Raw genomic sequence first — 17263 nt, forward strand, 5'->3', positions numbered from 1 at the left:
CAGAGGCAGCTGAGATTCAGGGAACGAGGCCAAGATTTGGGGAAACACTGCAAGTATGTAGACAACTAAGCAAACACACAAAGAACCTAGGACAATGACTAAATTCATCAAGCTCCACCAACTCCACTAAAGTATGAGACAGAAATGATCCCATGCTCTGAGATGTGGGTGGAAAGAGTGACAGGTATCAACTGCCAAGTGGTGAAGGCGGGAGACAGGCCCAAGGAGAAGGACCAACGTGTCCTAGAAGGATGCAGGCTGGGGGGTCATGCTCGCCTCTGGTGGGGATGAGGGACCAGACCCTCAGCCCCCTTGAGAGTCAACAGATAAGGCTGGAGAACAGAACAAATGGGAAGCATGGACAGTGTGCATTTAGGGACAGGGTGGCAAGTCCCCAGTTGGGAGGGCTGCTGCCTTTGGAATGGGTGTGTCTGTGCTACGGTGCTCAGGCGGATGAGCCTGCTTTTTTAAATTCTTGTGGGATTATTTGACACTTTAAAATATATGTAGAGGAGTTCCCATCATGGCTTAGCAGTCAACGAACCTGACTAGTATCAATGAAGACACGGGCTCGATTCCTGGCCTCGCTCAGTGGATTAAGGATCTGGCGTTGCCATGAGCTGTATGGTGTAGGTCACAGACGCGGCTTGGATCCCGTGTTGCTGTGGCATAGGCTGGCGTTTACAGCTCCAATTCGACCCCTAGCCGGGGAACCTCCATGTGCCGCAGGTGCAACTCTAAAAAAGATACCCCCCCCAAAAAATTTTAAAAATATATGTGTAGATATATATGATGGAGAATAATGTGAGAAAAAGAATATATGTGTATATATATATATATATATTTTATACACATACATAACATATATGTATGATTGGGTCACTTTGCTGTACAGTAGAAATTGACAGAATACTCTAAACCAACTATAATGTAAAAAATAAAAATTGTAATAAAAAACAAGACAAATATATGCAGATACAACTGATAAATTAAAATAATACTAAAAGCAGTAACAAAAAAATAAGGGTCCAATATGGGCTCCTGGGTAACAGAAATTCACCAAAATATTGGTTGTTGTGGCTGTTTACAGATTGTGCCCTTGCCTTTAAGAAGAAGTGGAATTACCTACACTCTCCTAAAAGAAAACCAAAAAAAGTAAAAGTGCTTCTGTAAAGTGAACAAATCATAATCACCATGCTTTGTCCTAACTGTACAAAGAACACTTTCTCAACCTCATCCAAGGACTGACTGGCCAAGGCCCCTTCCTGCATTTGCTGCATCTTCATACTAAAAAGACGTGGGCACTATTGCGGCTCAGATTTTCACCAAACGCCTCCTCCGCGAGCCTCATGCTTTCAAGGGAACTCTCAAAATGACCTTTACAGAATTTTTCATATGACCTACATACAGCTTTTTTTGTCTATTTGATTGTGATTTCACTGTTTTGCCTTCAGCCTTAAAATAAATTATCACGCTTTTCCTTCAAAATTCCTGGGATATATGGCTTCAAAAAAATATTTTGCTCTTTCACAATTAAAAAAAAAAAAAAACACTCAACAACCTAGGAACAGCAGGAGCTCTGACATGACAAATGGCACCATGGAACCCGATAGCTGACATTACGCTCCACTGAGAAAGCCTGGGCACTGCCTCCCCCTGAGATCAGAATGAGACCAGGACTTACAGTCTTGCCACTATTCTTCAACCTTATACTAAAGTTCTAACAAGGTAATTAGTTGAGAAAGAAAAGAAAGGGCATCCAGACTGAACAGGAAGAAGGAAAGTATCCCCACTCACAGATGTGACCTTACACATAGAAAACCCTGAAGAATCCTCACACACACAAAGATGCTTAGAGGTACTAGGTTTGGCAAAGTTGCAGTATACAAGATCAATACACAAAAAGCTATATTCTCATATTTAAGAAACTATTGTCTAACCCAAGGTCAAAGGATTTATTAGTATTTTCACATACTAGCAATGAATATTCCAAAAAAGAAAACAATTCCATTTATAATAGTTATCAAAAAGAATAAAATACTCTGGAATAAATTTGTTTTTAAGTGTAGAATTTATAATGAAAACTACTATTGTTAAAAGGAATTAAAGATGACTTAAAAGGAAAGCTATCCTAAACTCATGGATTGGACAAATTAATATTATTAAGATGGCAATAATCCTCAGAGTGTTCTGCAAATTCAATGCAATTTATATTAAAATTCCGACTGCCTTTTTTTGTTGTTGCAGATATGGACAAGCTGATTCTAAAATTCAGATGGAATTGCAAAGGGACTCTGAAAAGCTAAAACTATCTTGGAAAACAATGAAGTTGGAAGACTTACTCTGATTTCAGAACTTACTACAAAGCTACAATAATTAAAGCATTGTGGCACTGGCTTAAGGGCAGACACTGAGACCAATAGGATAGAACTGAGAGCCCACAAATGCACCTAAAGATCCATGGCCAATTTTGACAAGGGTGCCAAGTATACTCAAGGGGGAAAGGGCAGTCTTCAACAGGAGGGTATCCACAGGCACAGGAATAATCAGGAACTCTACTTCACATAACAGACGTCATGAACTCAAAATGGATAAATGCCTTAAAAGTAAGAGCTAAAGCTACCAAAACACATGGAAGAAAACTTAGATGAAAAATGACCTTAGATTTGGCAATAGTTTCTTAAATATGACAACAAAAACACAGATAATGAAAGAAAAATGTAGATATATGGAGTTAATCAAAATTAAAATGTTTTATACTTCAAAAGACACCATCAAGGAAGTGAAAAGCTAACTTGTGGAATGGAAGAAGATATTTGCAACTCATAGATCTGATAAAGGTCTAGAGTTCAGATCATAACCAACTCTTACAACCCAACAAAAAGACAAACAATCCAATTAAAAATTGGGCTAAGGAGTTACATGTACATTTCTCTAAAAAAGATACACAAATGGCCAACACCACAGTGAGGGCAAATTCACACCCACTAGGACGGCTATCAAGACAACAGAAAAGAGCAAGTGTTGCCAGGGATGTGGAGGAACCGGAACCCGGCTGCACGACAGATGGGGTAAACAGTGGTGCAACTGCTTGTGGAAAAGTTTGGCGGTTCCTCAAAACGTTAGACATAGAATCACCACATGACCAGCAATTCCACTTCTAGGCTTACAGCCAAGAGAACTGAAAACACATGTTCACACAGACACTGGTGTGGGGGTGTTCAAATCAGCATTATTGATAATACCCTAAAGTACAGAAACAACCCAAATGTCTACCCGTTGATGAACAGATAAACAAATGCAGCCTATCCACAGAATGGAACAGTAATCAGCAACAAAAAGGACTGATGTACTGATCCTTGTTACACCACCAGTGAACCTGGAAAACATGCTAAGCCATCTAAGCTTCTCACTGGTCATCACTACACTCAGATGTAACGTGACTTAGCAAACATGAATCTTAATGTAAACAGCTGTCTCTTAACCACATCTAGGAAGGCAAACAAGGTCTTGGAGTGTTTTTTTTTTTTTGAAGTGATTTTATTTAAAATTTTTTTTTTATTTTCTTGCTTTGTAGGGCTGCACCTGTGGCGTACGGAAGTTCCCAGGCTAGGGGTCAAATCAGAGTTGTAGCGGCCCGCCTACACCACAGCCACAGCAATCCAGGCTACGAGCTGCATCTGCGACCTACACCACAGCTCATGGCAACAATCGATCCCCAACCCACTGAGCAAGGCCAGGGATCGAACCTGAATCCTCACGGATATTAGTTGGATTCGTTTCCACTGTGCCACAATGGGAGCTCCCTGAACTAATTTTAAAAATGAAAAGTCAATCACGTTTGGCCAGGAAATGTACATGTGATGGGGCGCTGGTCATTATTTATCATTTATCTTCAAAGGGGGAACTGGCCTGGAATTTGCAGTTTTTTTCCCTGAGAAAGGACCACCTACATGTGAAGCCTCAACTGTCCCACCTCATTTTTTTCTCCACTGGCCTCACCACTGGTGAATAATCACTGTTAAAATTATCAAGCAGAAGAGGGAAGAAAATGCAAATAAACCCTAAAATTTTCAAAAGACCAAGAACACTGGTTTGGACAAATCTGGACAGAAAGCCAGGACATCACAGGTGGCCTGTCCCTCCTGTGAGCAGCGTGTCTCCCCACAACACCTGCCTGTCTGAACTGTCTGTGGTTCAAAACCCCCGGGGTCTCCCACAGGTGGAGTGGGTACTGAATCCATCGTGTAGGCAGCAGCACGCCAGGGGCTTACATCACAGACATCCATTCTCTCCCTGTCCTGGAGGCTGGACTCAGGACAGAGGTACCAGTGGGCAGGTCCCAGAGGCCTCTCTCCCAGCGTGTGGACGGCTGTCTCCTCACTGTTTCCCCACATGGTGGCCCTTCTATGCGTGTCTGTGTCCTGATGGCCTCTTCTCATCAAGACGTCCATCACACTGGATTAGGACCCGCCCAGCAGCCTCATTTCAACTTCACCACCTCTTAAAGCCTGTCCTCAAATACCATCAACACTTTGAAGCCCTGGGGATCAGGGCTTGACTGTATGAACTTCAGAGGACACAATTCAGCCCCCGACAGCACACTCTTTGGAAAGTGAAACCACACTAAACACCAGCCACACTCCCTCCAGTATGACCCCAGAGACGGGGCACATCCCACCCCTGTGGGCTCTGTCAGACAGCAGCAGGCGGTGGTCCTGGGGGACACGGCAGATGCTCAATGCCCTGGACCACACACAGGCACAGGAGAGGACCCAGAAAGGGAACTCAGTGGCCGTGGTTTGTTCTGAGGGACAGGCTTGCGCAGCCCCCATTCGGGGGGGACACCCTTTCCTCGTGCTCATCCATGGGCATGGCTGCTCAGGTTAGACAGCTGTGGGCGTGCCTGGCCATCCCGTGGCCACACTCAGGGTTGTTTGTAGGATCTGGCCTGTGGGCAGCTGGCACACCTTGGGCCTGTCAGGCCTGCCCACCAAGATCGGTCAACCAAGTGTCAGGATGTGTGGACACAAGTGACTGAGCCAGGCCAGCAGGAGACCAGTGCTCAGGGACAGAATTGGTTGGGAACAGAGCACAGTGAGGGGCCACTGCCAAAGAGAAATGGGACAACCCCGAGAAAGGGTTCCCAGAATTCTGCAGGCTCAGGTCCACCTGGGCAGTGAGGGGCTGCAGCCCTGCCTGTGTCCTGCTCAGCGGCCCCTCACCGGCGACACTGCCACGCTGATGAGAACCCAGAGTGAGAGGAGCCTCTGCTGCTGAGCACCCCAGTGCTCAGGGTCTTCAGACAGACGTCTGTGAGGAGCAGTGTCAGGGGCCCACCCAGGGTGGACAGTGACTGGGGCAGGGTGACAGGGAAGACTGGGCGGCAGGGTTAGCTATCCAGTCTCTACGACTAGGAACAGCATGCAGATGAACCCAATGCAAACGGCAACCTTGACCTTGTCCCTGGCTGGTGGCGCCCATGTTGGCTTCTTCCTTCCCCAAGCTCAGTAACTGTCTACCAGAGCGTGAAAATGACCACTGCCCACCCCCCCCCCACCCCCCTGTGAGGTCACAGGGACTCATGCTCACCTGACACAGGGCGGATGCTGCCACCCTTCAATCTCTCAGGAGCCACTTTTTCAAGTGGGTTTTTGGAAGCTGGAGTCACTGGTGCCTTCTTTTCTTGGCCATGTGGAACATCAGGGTAAAGTTTCTTCAGCACTTTTCCAACAAACACTACAGAAGCAAGCAATTTGCAAAAGAAAAGAGTTACTGCTGGCAGTTTTATTTACATTGCAAATAGATTTTATATAAAACAAGGACATCCTGGAGTTCCTGTCATGGTGCAGCGGAAACAATTCTGACTAGGAACCATGAGGTTGTGGGTTTCATCCCTGGCCTTGCTCAGTGGGTTAAGGATCTGGTGTTGCCGTGAGCTGTGGTGTAGGTTGCAGATGCGGTTCGGATCTGGTGTTGCTGTGGCTCTGGCGTAGGCTGGTGGCTACAGCTCTGACTAGACCCCTAGCCTGGGAACCTCCATATGCCACGGGTGCGGCCCTAAAAGGACAAAAAAATAAATAAAAAACTCAACAAAAAACAAGGACTTCCTGACATCACCACCATCCTGCTACAGGACATCACTGGGGTTGTCCCTTAGGATGCCCCAGCACTGTCCCCCAGAGGACCCCTGGCACTGTCCCTATTAGAGGACCCTCCCAGCACTGTCCCCATCAGAGGACTCCCCCCCAAGTGCTATCCCTGTTAGAGAAGCCCCCCAGCACTGTCCCCATCAGAGGACCCCTGTCACTGTCTCTCCAGGACACCTCCTGACACTGTCCCCATGGAAGGACCTCCAGGCACAGGATGCCCACAAGTGTGGGCACAGAGTCGAAGCCCTGTGGGGAGGATGAGGACTGGGACCTGGGGGTCTGTACCTGGGCTCATACTTCTGTTCTCCCCTCACCGCATCTCTGGCTGAACAAACATGGAAAACACAGACTGTGAGCTGCTTTCAGACCTGGGTTTGAGTTCCTGGCACCCATGTGCCCCAGGAGGATGGGGCCATGGCAGACACGTAGGGCAGACACCGGGCAGCCCCTGGCCCCCCTCCAGCACCTGCCTGCCCACCAGTTTCTTACAAAGGTGTGCAACCTTCACTTTTTATTTTGGTTTACAATTCTGCTCTAACTAGAGGGCAAGAGCTGCCACAATGAATAAATATTTCCGTCCCAATTTAAGCGTGAACAACGAACAGGTATAAATCTCAAAACAGCATCCTAGAAAAGGTGAGGGGAAAAGGTTCATCAAATGAATTTGTTTTAACCTTCTTAAATTTAGAAAAAAATCAGCAAAGAGAGAGAAAGCTGCTCTGGCATCTGGGGAAGAAATTGGGATCCTAGAGAGAGCCCCAGCTCCTCAGGTGATGAGGTGGGAGGTACATGGGGGCGCCGAGCTGTGTGAAGGGACATTGAGCTGTGTGAGGGGAGGTGTGCCAGGCAGCTGTGGGCATGGAGGGCAGGCCCTTGACCCTGAAGACAGACCACCACTAACTTCATCACGTTCTCAGGCAGTATGCACATTAGAAATAACCCCCTCCACCAGTTCCAGTTGTAAAAAACTCAGTTTGGGTCTAAAAACACAAAAGGCCTCCTCAGAAACCTCTGAAATCCCAGCCTGTGTTCAGCGGGGCTCATGGGAAGAACGCCATGTCCTGACCACCAGAGCTTCTGGTTGGAGGAAACCATCCTGGTGACAATGCCATCTCTCAAGGCCATACCTGTGGCCAGCTGAATAGCACAAGATTCAGCCCAGGATGGTCCCAGTACTTCTGTAGAACAGGGCCTGAGGCAGCACCTGGGTCATGGTGAGAGGTGGGCCATTCTGTGAGATCAGGGCTCAGAGATGCATTCGAAGGGAAGGTTCCAAAATTTCTGCTAAAAATCAAATGGCCATGTCCATTTCCTTAACTAGCAGAGGGAGAAATGTTCTATTCCAAGATATCAGCGTGGCAATTTCTAGGGAAACAAAAGGCAGATAAAGTAAACTTTATCTAGGAGTTGCCTTGTGGTGCAACAGAAGGGTCTGGCATTGTCACCACAGAGGCTTGGGTCTCGTGGTGCAGATTCCAGGGCCACGAGCTGGGGCCGGGGCTTGGCATGCAAACCAGCTAAGGATGAGAAACAAGGCTATGCCTTCAAAATTCAAAAACAAATGTTAATAAAAAGTACAACTTAAATATAAAAGTTTAAATCCCAAATTAATATTTGGTAGGTGACTGAGGGGAGAATGGCACCCAGACTCAGATGTGCTAATTCATAAAGGTCAGAGGTCTGTACAATTCATACTTTATCAAATGGGAAAGACAATTTTCCAAAGTTTGAAATTTAAAAATGAGCACAGGAGTTCCCATTGTGGCTCAGTGGTTAATGAACCTGACTAGTAACCACGAGGTTGCGGGTACGATCCCTGGCCCCACTCAGTTGGTTAAGGATCTGGCGTTGCCATGAGCTGTGGTGTAGGTCATAGAGGTGGCTCGGATCCCACGTTGCTGTGGCTGTGGTGTTGGCCAGAAGCTGTAAGCTCCGATTAGACCTCTAGCGTGGGAACCTCCATATACAGCATGTGCGGCCCTTAAAAGACAAAAGACAAAAATACAATACAATAAGATAAAAGTGAGCACAGTAGTCCAAAAACTAAAAGAGAAAACCTTTCAGGATCCTAAGCTAAACAGGATTAAGCATCCTGTAAACCGAAAGCACAGCACGTTGTGCATCCTACACGTGTGTGTATTAAAACCTCACAAACAAAAACACACCTTTTTCTGCAGAAGCACATGTTTCCCTATAGCACATGCTTCACAAAGGGATGAGTTCAAGGGCATCACGCAGCATGACTGCTTTCACTCCTGGAAAAGGCTGGTTTCACATACCACACACAACCTGTGAGCTACTTATCCAGGGTCTTGTCAACAGGCACGAGGACCGATGACCCCGAGAGAAGCCAGCATGTGCATGTCAACAGCAAGAGTGGGAGCTGCGTCTTCAATGAGGATTTTTAACTAGCAAGTCTTAACCCACTCCAAGTGTTCAGGTATCTCAGATTAAAATAATATGGCTAATAAATATACATGTCTAATACTTTCAGTTGCCACAATTTAAAGCATAGAGTCTTTTTAAAATAATATGATTTTTAGGAGCTCTCTTCATGGCTCAGTAGTTAACGAACCTGGCTAGTATTCAGGAGGACTCAGGTCTGATCCCTGGCCTTGCTCAGTGAGTTAAGAATCCAGCGTTGCTGGGAGCTGTGGTGTAGGTCGAAGACACAGCATGGATCCCGCATTGCTGTGGTGTAGGCTGGTGGCTACAGCTCCGATTCAACCCATGGCCTGAGAACCTCCATGTGCTGCGAATGTGGCCCTAAAAAGACAAAAAGAAAAAAAAAGACTTTAATTTCTAAAGAATCAGCTAGCTTTAAAAGAGCAATGTATAAGAGTTAATATACTTTCCACCAACTAATACTGCTGGAGGACTCCTTGGTGAATATCAATTTCCACCAGCATCTGAGACAACACTCACTGTCTGAACATTGTCCTCTGAAGCAAACAAGCAGTCGGCATGGACCTGCCCCAAGTGGGCAGTACTCTGTTTTTCGAAGGGCCCATGGGGTTGCCCCTGGGCAGTCCCACTGGGCTCCTGTCACAAGAGGAGCTCATAGTCTACTTAAAGAGAAATTACCAGCTCTTTCAGATCAAAAGAAATGCTGTATAGCCACCAGATTCACTTCTCTGAGCCCCCACGGCTGTGAAAGAGGTGGGAGCCCCATGAACTGCCTGCAGCTTCCTACAACCAGGGACTTAATACTAACTGGCCAAACCTACTCAGGGATTCATGTTAAAAGCAGAACATAAATGAAAGGTTATTTTTTTCAGGATACCAGCACACAGTAAAGCATCATTTTTGAAAAGCATCTGTCATCTTTGCTCTGATGAAATGCACCTTGTGCCTGTGTGTGTACGTGTGTGCACGAGCGTGTGCACGCCTACTGCAAATGTAGGCCTAAAAATCAATTTAGAGGTTAAAAGTCTCTTTTCTGCTTATTTTCCACTCTGCTCAAAAACAGAAAAGAGCAGGAGTTCCCATCGTGGCTCAGTGGTTAACGAATCCGACTAGGAATTCGACTAGGTTGTGGGTTGGATCCCTGGCCTTGTTCAGTGGGTTAAGGATCTGGTGTTGCCGTGAGCTGTGGTGTGGGTCACAGATGCGGCTCGGATCCCGTGTTGCTGTGGCTCTGGTGTAGGCCGGTGGCTACAGCTCTGATTCGACCCCTATCCTGGGAACCTCCATATGCTGAGGGAGCGGCCCAAGAAATGGCAAAAAGGCAAAACAACAACAACAACAACAACAACAACAACAACCAAACAGAAAAGAGCAGAGCAAGGCCCTCTGGTCCAGGAAGCAGCTTCCTGTCGCCATGGGAACCAAATGAAATGCCTGCCTCTTCCCCTTCCTTACACCCTGCTCCCCACCCTGGATGCGCCCCTCTCCTGGCAGCAAGAGCAGGTTGTAACTTGAAACTCTGGTGTCTGTCAAAAAGTAATCAGCAAAACATAAAAAGCAGGGGAGCGGAAGCTGAATGCTTGCAGGAGACAAGGACGGCCACTGGAACTGGGGCCTGAGACACAGCAATGTGGGAAAAAAAAAATTCTGGAATTCACAGGATGAGAGGTCAACAGAGTAAGCATCTCTGTGTCACAGGGAAGAATCCTCTCAATATAGCTTCTGGAGAGGACTGCAGGGAAACTTGCTATTTCAGGTTGAGGACACAAGCCAACAAAACTAGTTGTCAGCAAAGTGTTCTTTGGAAATGAGACACCTAGGAAGAATTGTAAATACATGTACCTCAAAAGGAAAGTTTCCTTGTCGGTGGTAAATGACTCAGTTCTGAACTCTTCTTGCAGCAGGTATGTGTTTCAGAACATAACAGTTGGGTATGACAAAGGAAGGGGTTTGCTTGCTCCATTTGTAACAGAGATGCCAACAGCAGCATGTCAAGGAAACAGGTTTCCTGCGCAATGGGCGTCGCCCTGCATGCCTCCCAGCCTGGAAGCCCCTGATGGGGGGATCAGGTGTGCGGTTAGGAAAGGCTCCTGGGGGGGAAATGGAAATCAGAACTTTTTTTTTCTATGATAGGCCATGCTGAGAAAAGCCAAGGAAGATGAAAAATATGTGGTAGAAAAAAAAAAAAAACCTTGATCTTTGAGACCCGAGTTACCCATTAATGTCAGAAATATCTTTCTTTTCCTTAAGAAGTTCACTATGATGACAAAGTTCTATGCATTCCCCCAACACCTGTGTACAGAACATGCTTTACCTCACATTGCTATAAAACTATACATTTGTTTTGATTAAATATATACTGTCAGCATTCCCGTCCTGGCTCAGTGGTTAACAAATCCGACTAGGAACCATGAGGTTGCGGGTTTGATCCCTGCCCTTGCTCAGTGGGCTAACGATCTGGCGTTGCCGTGAGCTGTGGTGTAGGTCGCAGACGCGGCTCGGATCCCGAGTTGCTGTGGCTCTGGCGTAGGCCGGCGGCTACAGCTCCGTTTGGACCCCTAGCCTGGGAACCTCCATGTGCCGCGGAGGCGGCCCAAGACATAGGCAAAAAGACAAAAGTAAAAAAAAGTATTTCCTGTAAGGCTTTCTGATAATGGGTGAGATTAGAAATGATACTGACTCACAGTGAATCTCCAGCCAAATACTTCAAAACCTTTGTTATCATCCCTCTGTACCATCGCCTCTTGGAAAAGCATGACTCTATGAGGACAAAAAAACGTGCAGTGCTAATCTGGGGACATGAGGAATAAAATTAGCTAAAAACTACATCTCAAAGGGTGGATGTTAAAACAGATGGTGCCGCATGCTCAGAGGAATTACATGAAAATAAGAGACCACAAATATTAACAAATAACTTTTAAAATGTGACGTCTTGATATTTCATTATGAAAGAAACATCAGAACAAACAGGTTTATGACATACATTTTTAGAGTGATTATTCAAATGGAAAAGTGATTATTTAGAATTTGAAATGAGAGTTGGCAGGCTTTTTGAAATTGTATATAAATGAAAAACTGCTACTGAAAATAAGACCAGAAATGAACATTAATCCAAACTTTCACCATGGCTAATTTGATGATGGCTTCCTGACCTTAGACTGGCATATTAGAGAAAATATTCCAAAACAAGCCACTGAGAAAACAAACATACATGCCACACCACATCATAAAGAAAAGGAAGACATTCCCCCACCTCAGAAAATACTCAGCTGATTTCTTTTTCTACCTGATATCTGTATCTCCTAAGAGACACTTTAAATTTTCTTAGGGTTACTGTATTTCTTTTATTTTTTTTAGGACTGCAGGTGTGGCATATGGAAGCTCTCAGGCTAGGGGTCAAATCAGAGCTAAATCTGCCCGCCCACACCACGACCACAGCCACAGCCACAGCCACAGCCACACTGATCAGAGCCAGGTCTGTGACCTACACCACAGCTGACAGCAATGCCAGATCCTTAACCCACTGAGGCCAGGGATTGAACTCATTTCCTCATGGATACTAGTTGGGTTCATTTCCACTGAGCCATGAAGGGAACTCCAGGATAATGTATTTCTTGAAATCTGGTATTTTCAATTTTCTTTTTTTAGTGAAGACCATGTCACCTGCCAACCTATCCATGACTTTTTCAACAATAATATTCACTATGGGGTTTTTAACAGTTGTTAGGAATAAAGGAATAAATTGATAATAGCACCACATCAATTCACAAGAAAGAAAAGCTCAGCATAGTATGCTAACTCAATGAATGATAGTTTCTTAATGAGTTTCATCACAGAATTATAAATGGAAAAACAATTAGCTAAGACTTAAGCAAGAGTTGGCAAGCTTTCTGAAATATTAATTAAAGGGAAAATAGTTCTCAAAATAAGGCCAGAAATAGTACTCAAATGGGGCTTAATTAGCTGCTTATGCCATGACCAGTCTGAGGTGGTCTCCCCATCTAAGTAGCAGACATAAATATTCATTTTCTCCCCAAACTTTAATTCTTAAAAACATATTCTAAACTCTGTCCAAAATTTTTGTAGAGTTTTTCTGGCAGCAATTACTATGCTGTTAGCCATTCAGAAACATTTTAAGTGCATGCAAGGCTACTCTTATTTCTGTGGGTTCTGGTGACTGGTACTCACCCAGAGGATGCACAGAGGGCAGTCATGGCCCCGGGCCCTCAGGGTGGCCTCTTGAACCCAGACCTCTGGCCCTGCTCCTCACCCAGAGGATGTGAGGGCCCGGGCAGGGCAGTCTGAGAGCAAGATGCAGAATAACCCACTCCCTTTGCTCCAGTGCTTTCATCTTTTCCAATCTAATGGACACTGGTTTTCTCAACAGAGATTCTGAATTCAACCCAAGGAGCACTAGACTTGCCTGACCGGGGCCAGGTTATCTGCTCACTGGGAGAGGATCAGCTGGCATCCATCGCTCCTACACCCCACCCAAACAGGAAGCTCCCTTGCTCCCTATCATCATCCCCCCTCCTCAAGGGACTGTCCTCTTCCTTCTGTCCTGAAGCCTCATCCAGGCACTGTCATTCCTCTAGCCATTGGGCTGAGCACGGGCACCCCACCCGAGCAAGGCTGCCCCTTAGCCACCAGAGTGTCTTCTTCACAGCCAGGGCGTAGCTGTCACATGACCCTCCCACTTCATACATGGGGCCTGGGTGATTGGTCCTCATGGCTTCACTGTTCACCTTGTATTGCACAGACCTTAAAATTTCTGTCTCTTATGATGTTCTGATGAGCTCTCCCAACCACCAGCCAGGCCAGGCCTCCTCTGCTCTCCCTGTCCCCAAGAAGTGACCTTCCTTGGCCTGAATGAATCCCCCACGTAGGGTGCCAGGCAGCTTGGGATACCCCTGTTGCCCAGAGCCCAACAAAGCCATTAAAACCGGTCAGTCTTACATGTTCCCTCCCCAACCTGTACCCTGAAGATCCCAGTAAAGGCTGGGGCCTCACCACCCATGTCCTGCCTTCTGCCCCCCACCCTGACCCCTGGCGCTTCCCTGTGTGGCCCTGGGTGCATAACAAGCTGGCCTTCCTGAGCCTGTCCTGCATCTCCTCTGGTGACCACTGACAGGCCAGCTTGACAGCAGCACCCACCTACAGACAAGGCATGAGGGTCACAGGGAGCTCCTTCAAGGTGCACCCCCCACCCCCAAACTGCACACACACCAGGCCAGCGTTTGTCAGACCTAGAAGAAAGAGAGTTGCAGCCTCCCAAGCACACCTCCCACCCCTCAGCCCCACTGCAGGGATTAGCCCTCCCCACTGGTCAGCACCCGCAGGGGGATGTGGCACCCCAGGTCACTGGCTGAATCCTTCTAGAAGGCAGACTTCCTGTATTCCAGAGCCCAACACACAGTGGGCATGAGCGAATGAAGGGTGGAGGAGCTCAGTGAGTTCTGGCCAGGTACACAGCTAAGAAAACCACCAACAAAATGAAAAGGCAACCTACTGAAGGGGAGAAAATGTTTGCACGCTATATATCCAAAATATATAAAGAACCAATACGATTCAGTAGCAAACAACAACAACAACCCACAAACAATCTGCATAAAAATGGGCAGAGGAACTGAGCAGACATTTCTCCAAAGAAGACATAGGGTGGCCAATAGGTACGATAAAAGATCCTTAAGATTAGAGAAATGCAGGAGTTCCCATTGTGGCTCAGCAGTAATGAAGCCAACTAGTAACCATGAGGACACGGGTTCAATCCCTGGCCTTACTTCATGGGTTAAGGATCCTGTGTTGCTGTGGCTGAGGCGTAGGCTGGCAGCTACAGCTCTGATTCAACCCCTAGCCTGAGAACTTCCATATGCCACACAGGTGTGGCCCTAAAAAGCAATAAATAAATAAATAAAATAAATACAGACTAGGGAAATGCAAATCAAACCACAATGAGATGTCACCTCACACCTATCAGAATGGTCATCATCAAAAAGACAAGAAAAAACAAATGTTGGTGAGGATGTGGCAAAAAGGGAACCTTTGTGCACTGTTGGTGGAAATGTATATTGATGCAGCCATGGTGGAAACAGGCTGGAGGTTCTTCAAAAAATTAAAAATAAAACTACCAGGAGGCCCCCAGTGGCCTAGAGGTTAAGTATTTGGCATTGTCACTGCTCTGGCATGAGTTCAATCTCTGGCCCAGGAATTTCTGCAAAAAAAACAAAACTCATTAAAAGTAGAATTACCATATGATCTAGCAATTCCACTTCTGCATATTTACCCAAAGAGAAAAAAAGACCAACTCCAAAAGATACATGTACCCTAGTGTTCACTGCAGCACTATTCACAATAGCCAAGGTATGGAAACAACCTAAGTATCCATCAATGGATAATGAATAAAGAAGATGTGGTGTAGACATAAGATGGAATACTCTTCAGCAATAGAGAACGAATCTTGCCATTTGCATCAACGTGGATCACCCTCAGGGCATTATGCTAAGTGAAATGAGTCAAAGAAAGAAGATACTGTAAGAATTCACCTATATGTGGAATCAAAAAAAAAAAAAAAAGAGTTTGGTGTTCTCAACAAATCTGACCAGGATCTATGAGGATGCAGGTTCGATCCCTGGCCTCACTCAGTGAGTTAAGGAGGATCCAGAGTTGCTGTGAGCTGCGGTGTAGGTCACAGACACATCTCGGAACCTCTGTTGCTGTGGCTGAGGTATAGGCTGGTGGCTATAGCTCCAATTCGACCCCTAGCCTGGGAACCTCCATATGTTGTGGGTGTGACCCTAAGAAGCAAAAAAAAAAAAAAAAAAAATTATAGCTGCAGAACAGATTGGTGGTTGCCAGAGGCAGGTGGGGGATGGGAGAAAAGGGAAGAGGTGGTCAAAAGGTACAAACTTCCAGTTATAAGGTAAACAAGCCCTGGGATGTAATGTACAGCATGGTGACTATAGTTAACACTGCTGTGTGGCCCATTTGAAAGTTGCTAAGGGAGAAAGTAGGTTCTAAAAGTTCTTATCACAAGGAAAAAAGAAATTCTGTACCTAAGGTGATGGATGTTAAGTTACTGGGTGGTCATTTTGCAGAATATAGTCCATTAAGTCACTATGCTATACACCTTAAATCCATACAGTGCTAAATATCAGTCATATGTGAATAAAACCGGGAAAATATAATCTTTCTTCTTTTCATTTTAATGTTGATGATAATAGGGTAAGGAGAAGTTTGCTGGACTTTCCCTTGAGGTGCCTGCAGTCCTCTGTATCTCTGACATTCATTCTAAGGCACTTGCTAGGTTAACCAATTAAATGTACCCACCTTGCCTTTGGTGCTGGTAAAAATACCCCCATCACTTAAATAAATATTAGTTAAGTGCCCAGCAATTCAGAGTCCCTGCAGATGAATAGAATCATCATCTCTGCTTTACAAATAAACAAACTGGCTCAGAGAGGCTTGTTGCTGTGCATCAAGTGAGGAGAAAAGTTACAAGGTGTCCTGCCAGGTTCCACATCCAGTTGGGGCATTCTCATATTTGCTCACACCAAGGTGTCCCCAGGGTCTGGGTGCCACAGGCCTTGTCGCCCCTAGACACCCAGAGATTCCCAGACTAAGTCTGGGCCTATGTGTCCCAGAGAGTCCTGGGGGTAACCCTGCCCAGAGGCAACCCTTGGCCCAGGTCTGGGGCCCCTGCAGTTGGGCAGGAATCTTGGCTGAGAACTAAAATCTGGGGTTTGAGCAGGTAGCAGCTCCCACAGTCCTAGATCACTCACAGCCTCCAGGTCTCCACGGCCCTGAGTCTCCACAGTCCCTAGTCCTTCACAGCCCTGGATCCCCCACACCCCCTACCCCTCACAGCCCCAGGTCCCCGCCCAGCCCCGGGCCCCCACAGTCGTGGGTGTCCCCACAGCCCCAGGTCTCACAGTCCCGGGTTCCCACAGTCCCAAGTCCCCACAGCCCTGGACCTCCACAGCCCCGGGTCCCCCCACAGTCCCGAGTGCCCCCAGGCCTGGGTCTCCCCACAGACTCTGGGCCCCCAGAGCCCGGGGTCCCCGCCGTCCTGGCGCCCCCCAACCCCAGGTCCCCAGAGCCTCCAAGTCTTCCCACAGTCCCGGGTTCCCACAGCCCTGGGTTCCCACAGTCCCGTGTCCCCCATAGTCCCCACCCCTCAGAACCCCCGGCCCCCTCAGCCTCCCGGCCCCCTCAGCCTCCCGGCCCCCTCAGCCTCCCGGCCCCCTCAGCCTCCCGGCCCCCTCAGCCTCCCGGCCCCCTCAGCCTCCCGGCCCCCTCAGCCTCCCGGCCCCGCCTACCGTGTCTCCGCTGCGCGGCCATCCTTGCCCTGCAACCTCAGCAACTCCAACCCGGGTTCCAGCTGCTCAGCGGCGCTTCCGGATTTCCCCCCGTAGGCCCACCCACAACACAGGCCTACCCAATCAGGATTCAGAGTCTTTGCCGCTCCCTGCCAATCAGCCGCGCACCGGCTAAGGAGTGGCTCTTAAGGGCTCTGTGGGCGTAGCTCGTGGGCGATAGTACTCGAAGCATGCGCAGAGGGAAGGGAGTGAAGCTGGGTGGGTGAGCGAACCCTGCAAAGGAGGTGTCAGCAGGAGGGAGTCAGGGGTTAGGGGGTCGTCGGTAGGAGGTCATCGGGAAGGGTCACTGGGACAGAGGTCAACAAGAGGGATCAACGGGAAGAGGAGTCA

At 47.2% G+C, this 17263-nt stretch overlaps 1 protein-coding gene across 3 annotated transcripts in view; it reads right to left on the reverse strand.

The window, feature by feature from the left end:
• The window catches only part of ERICH1 (glutamate rich 1), a 50222-nt gene extending 33265 nt beyond the window's left edge, over positions 1-16957 (reverse strand). For all 3 annotated transcript variants that reach the window (XM_047772225.1, XM_047772227.1, XM_047772226.1), the window contains exons 1-2: positions 16874-16957; positions 5593-5739 (exon numbers count right to left, since the gene is read on the reverse strand). In XM_047772225.1, the coding sequence (XP_047628181.1) occupies positions 5593-5739; positions 16874-16895 (169 nt within the window). In that variant the 5' untranslated portion in view covers positions 16896-16957. The remainder of the gene's footprint in view (positions 1-5592; positions 5740-16873) is intronic.
• Between the last annotated feature and the right edge of the window lie 306 nt (positions 16958-17263).

The sequence above is a fragment of the Phacochoerus africanus genome, chromosome 3 (genome assembly GCF_016906955.1).
Source record: "Phacochoerus africanus isolate WHEZ1 chromosome 3, ROS_Pafr_v1, whole genome shotgun sequence".
Taxonomy (NCBI): domain Eukaryota; kingdom Metazoa; phylum Chordata; class Mammalia; order Artiodactyla; family Suidae; genus Phacochoerus; species Phacochoerus africanus.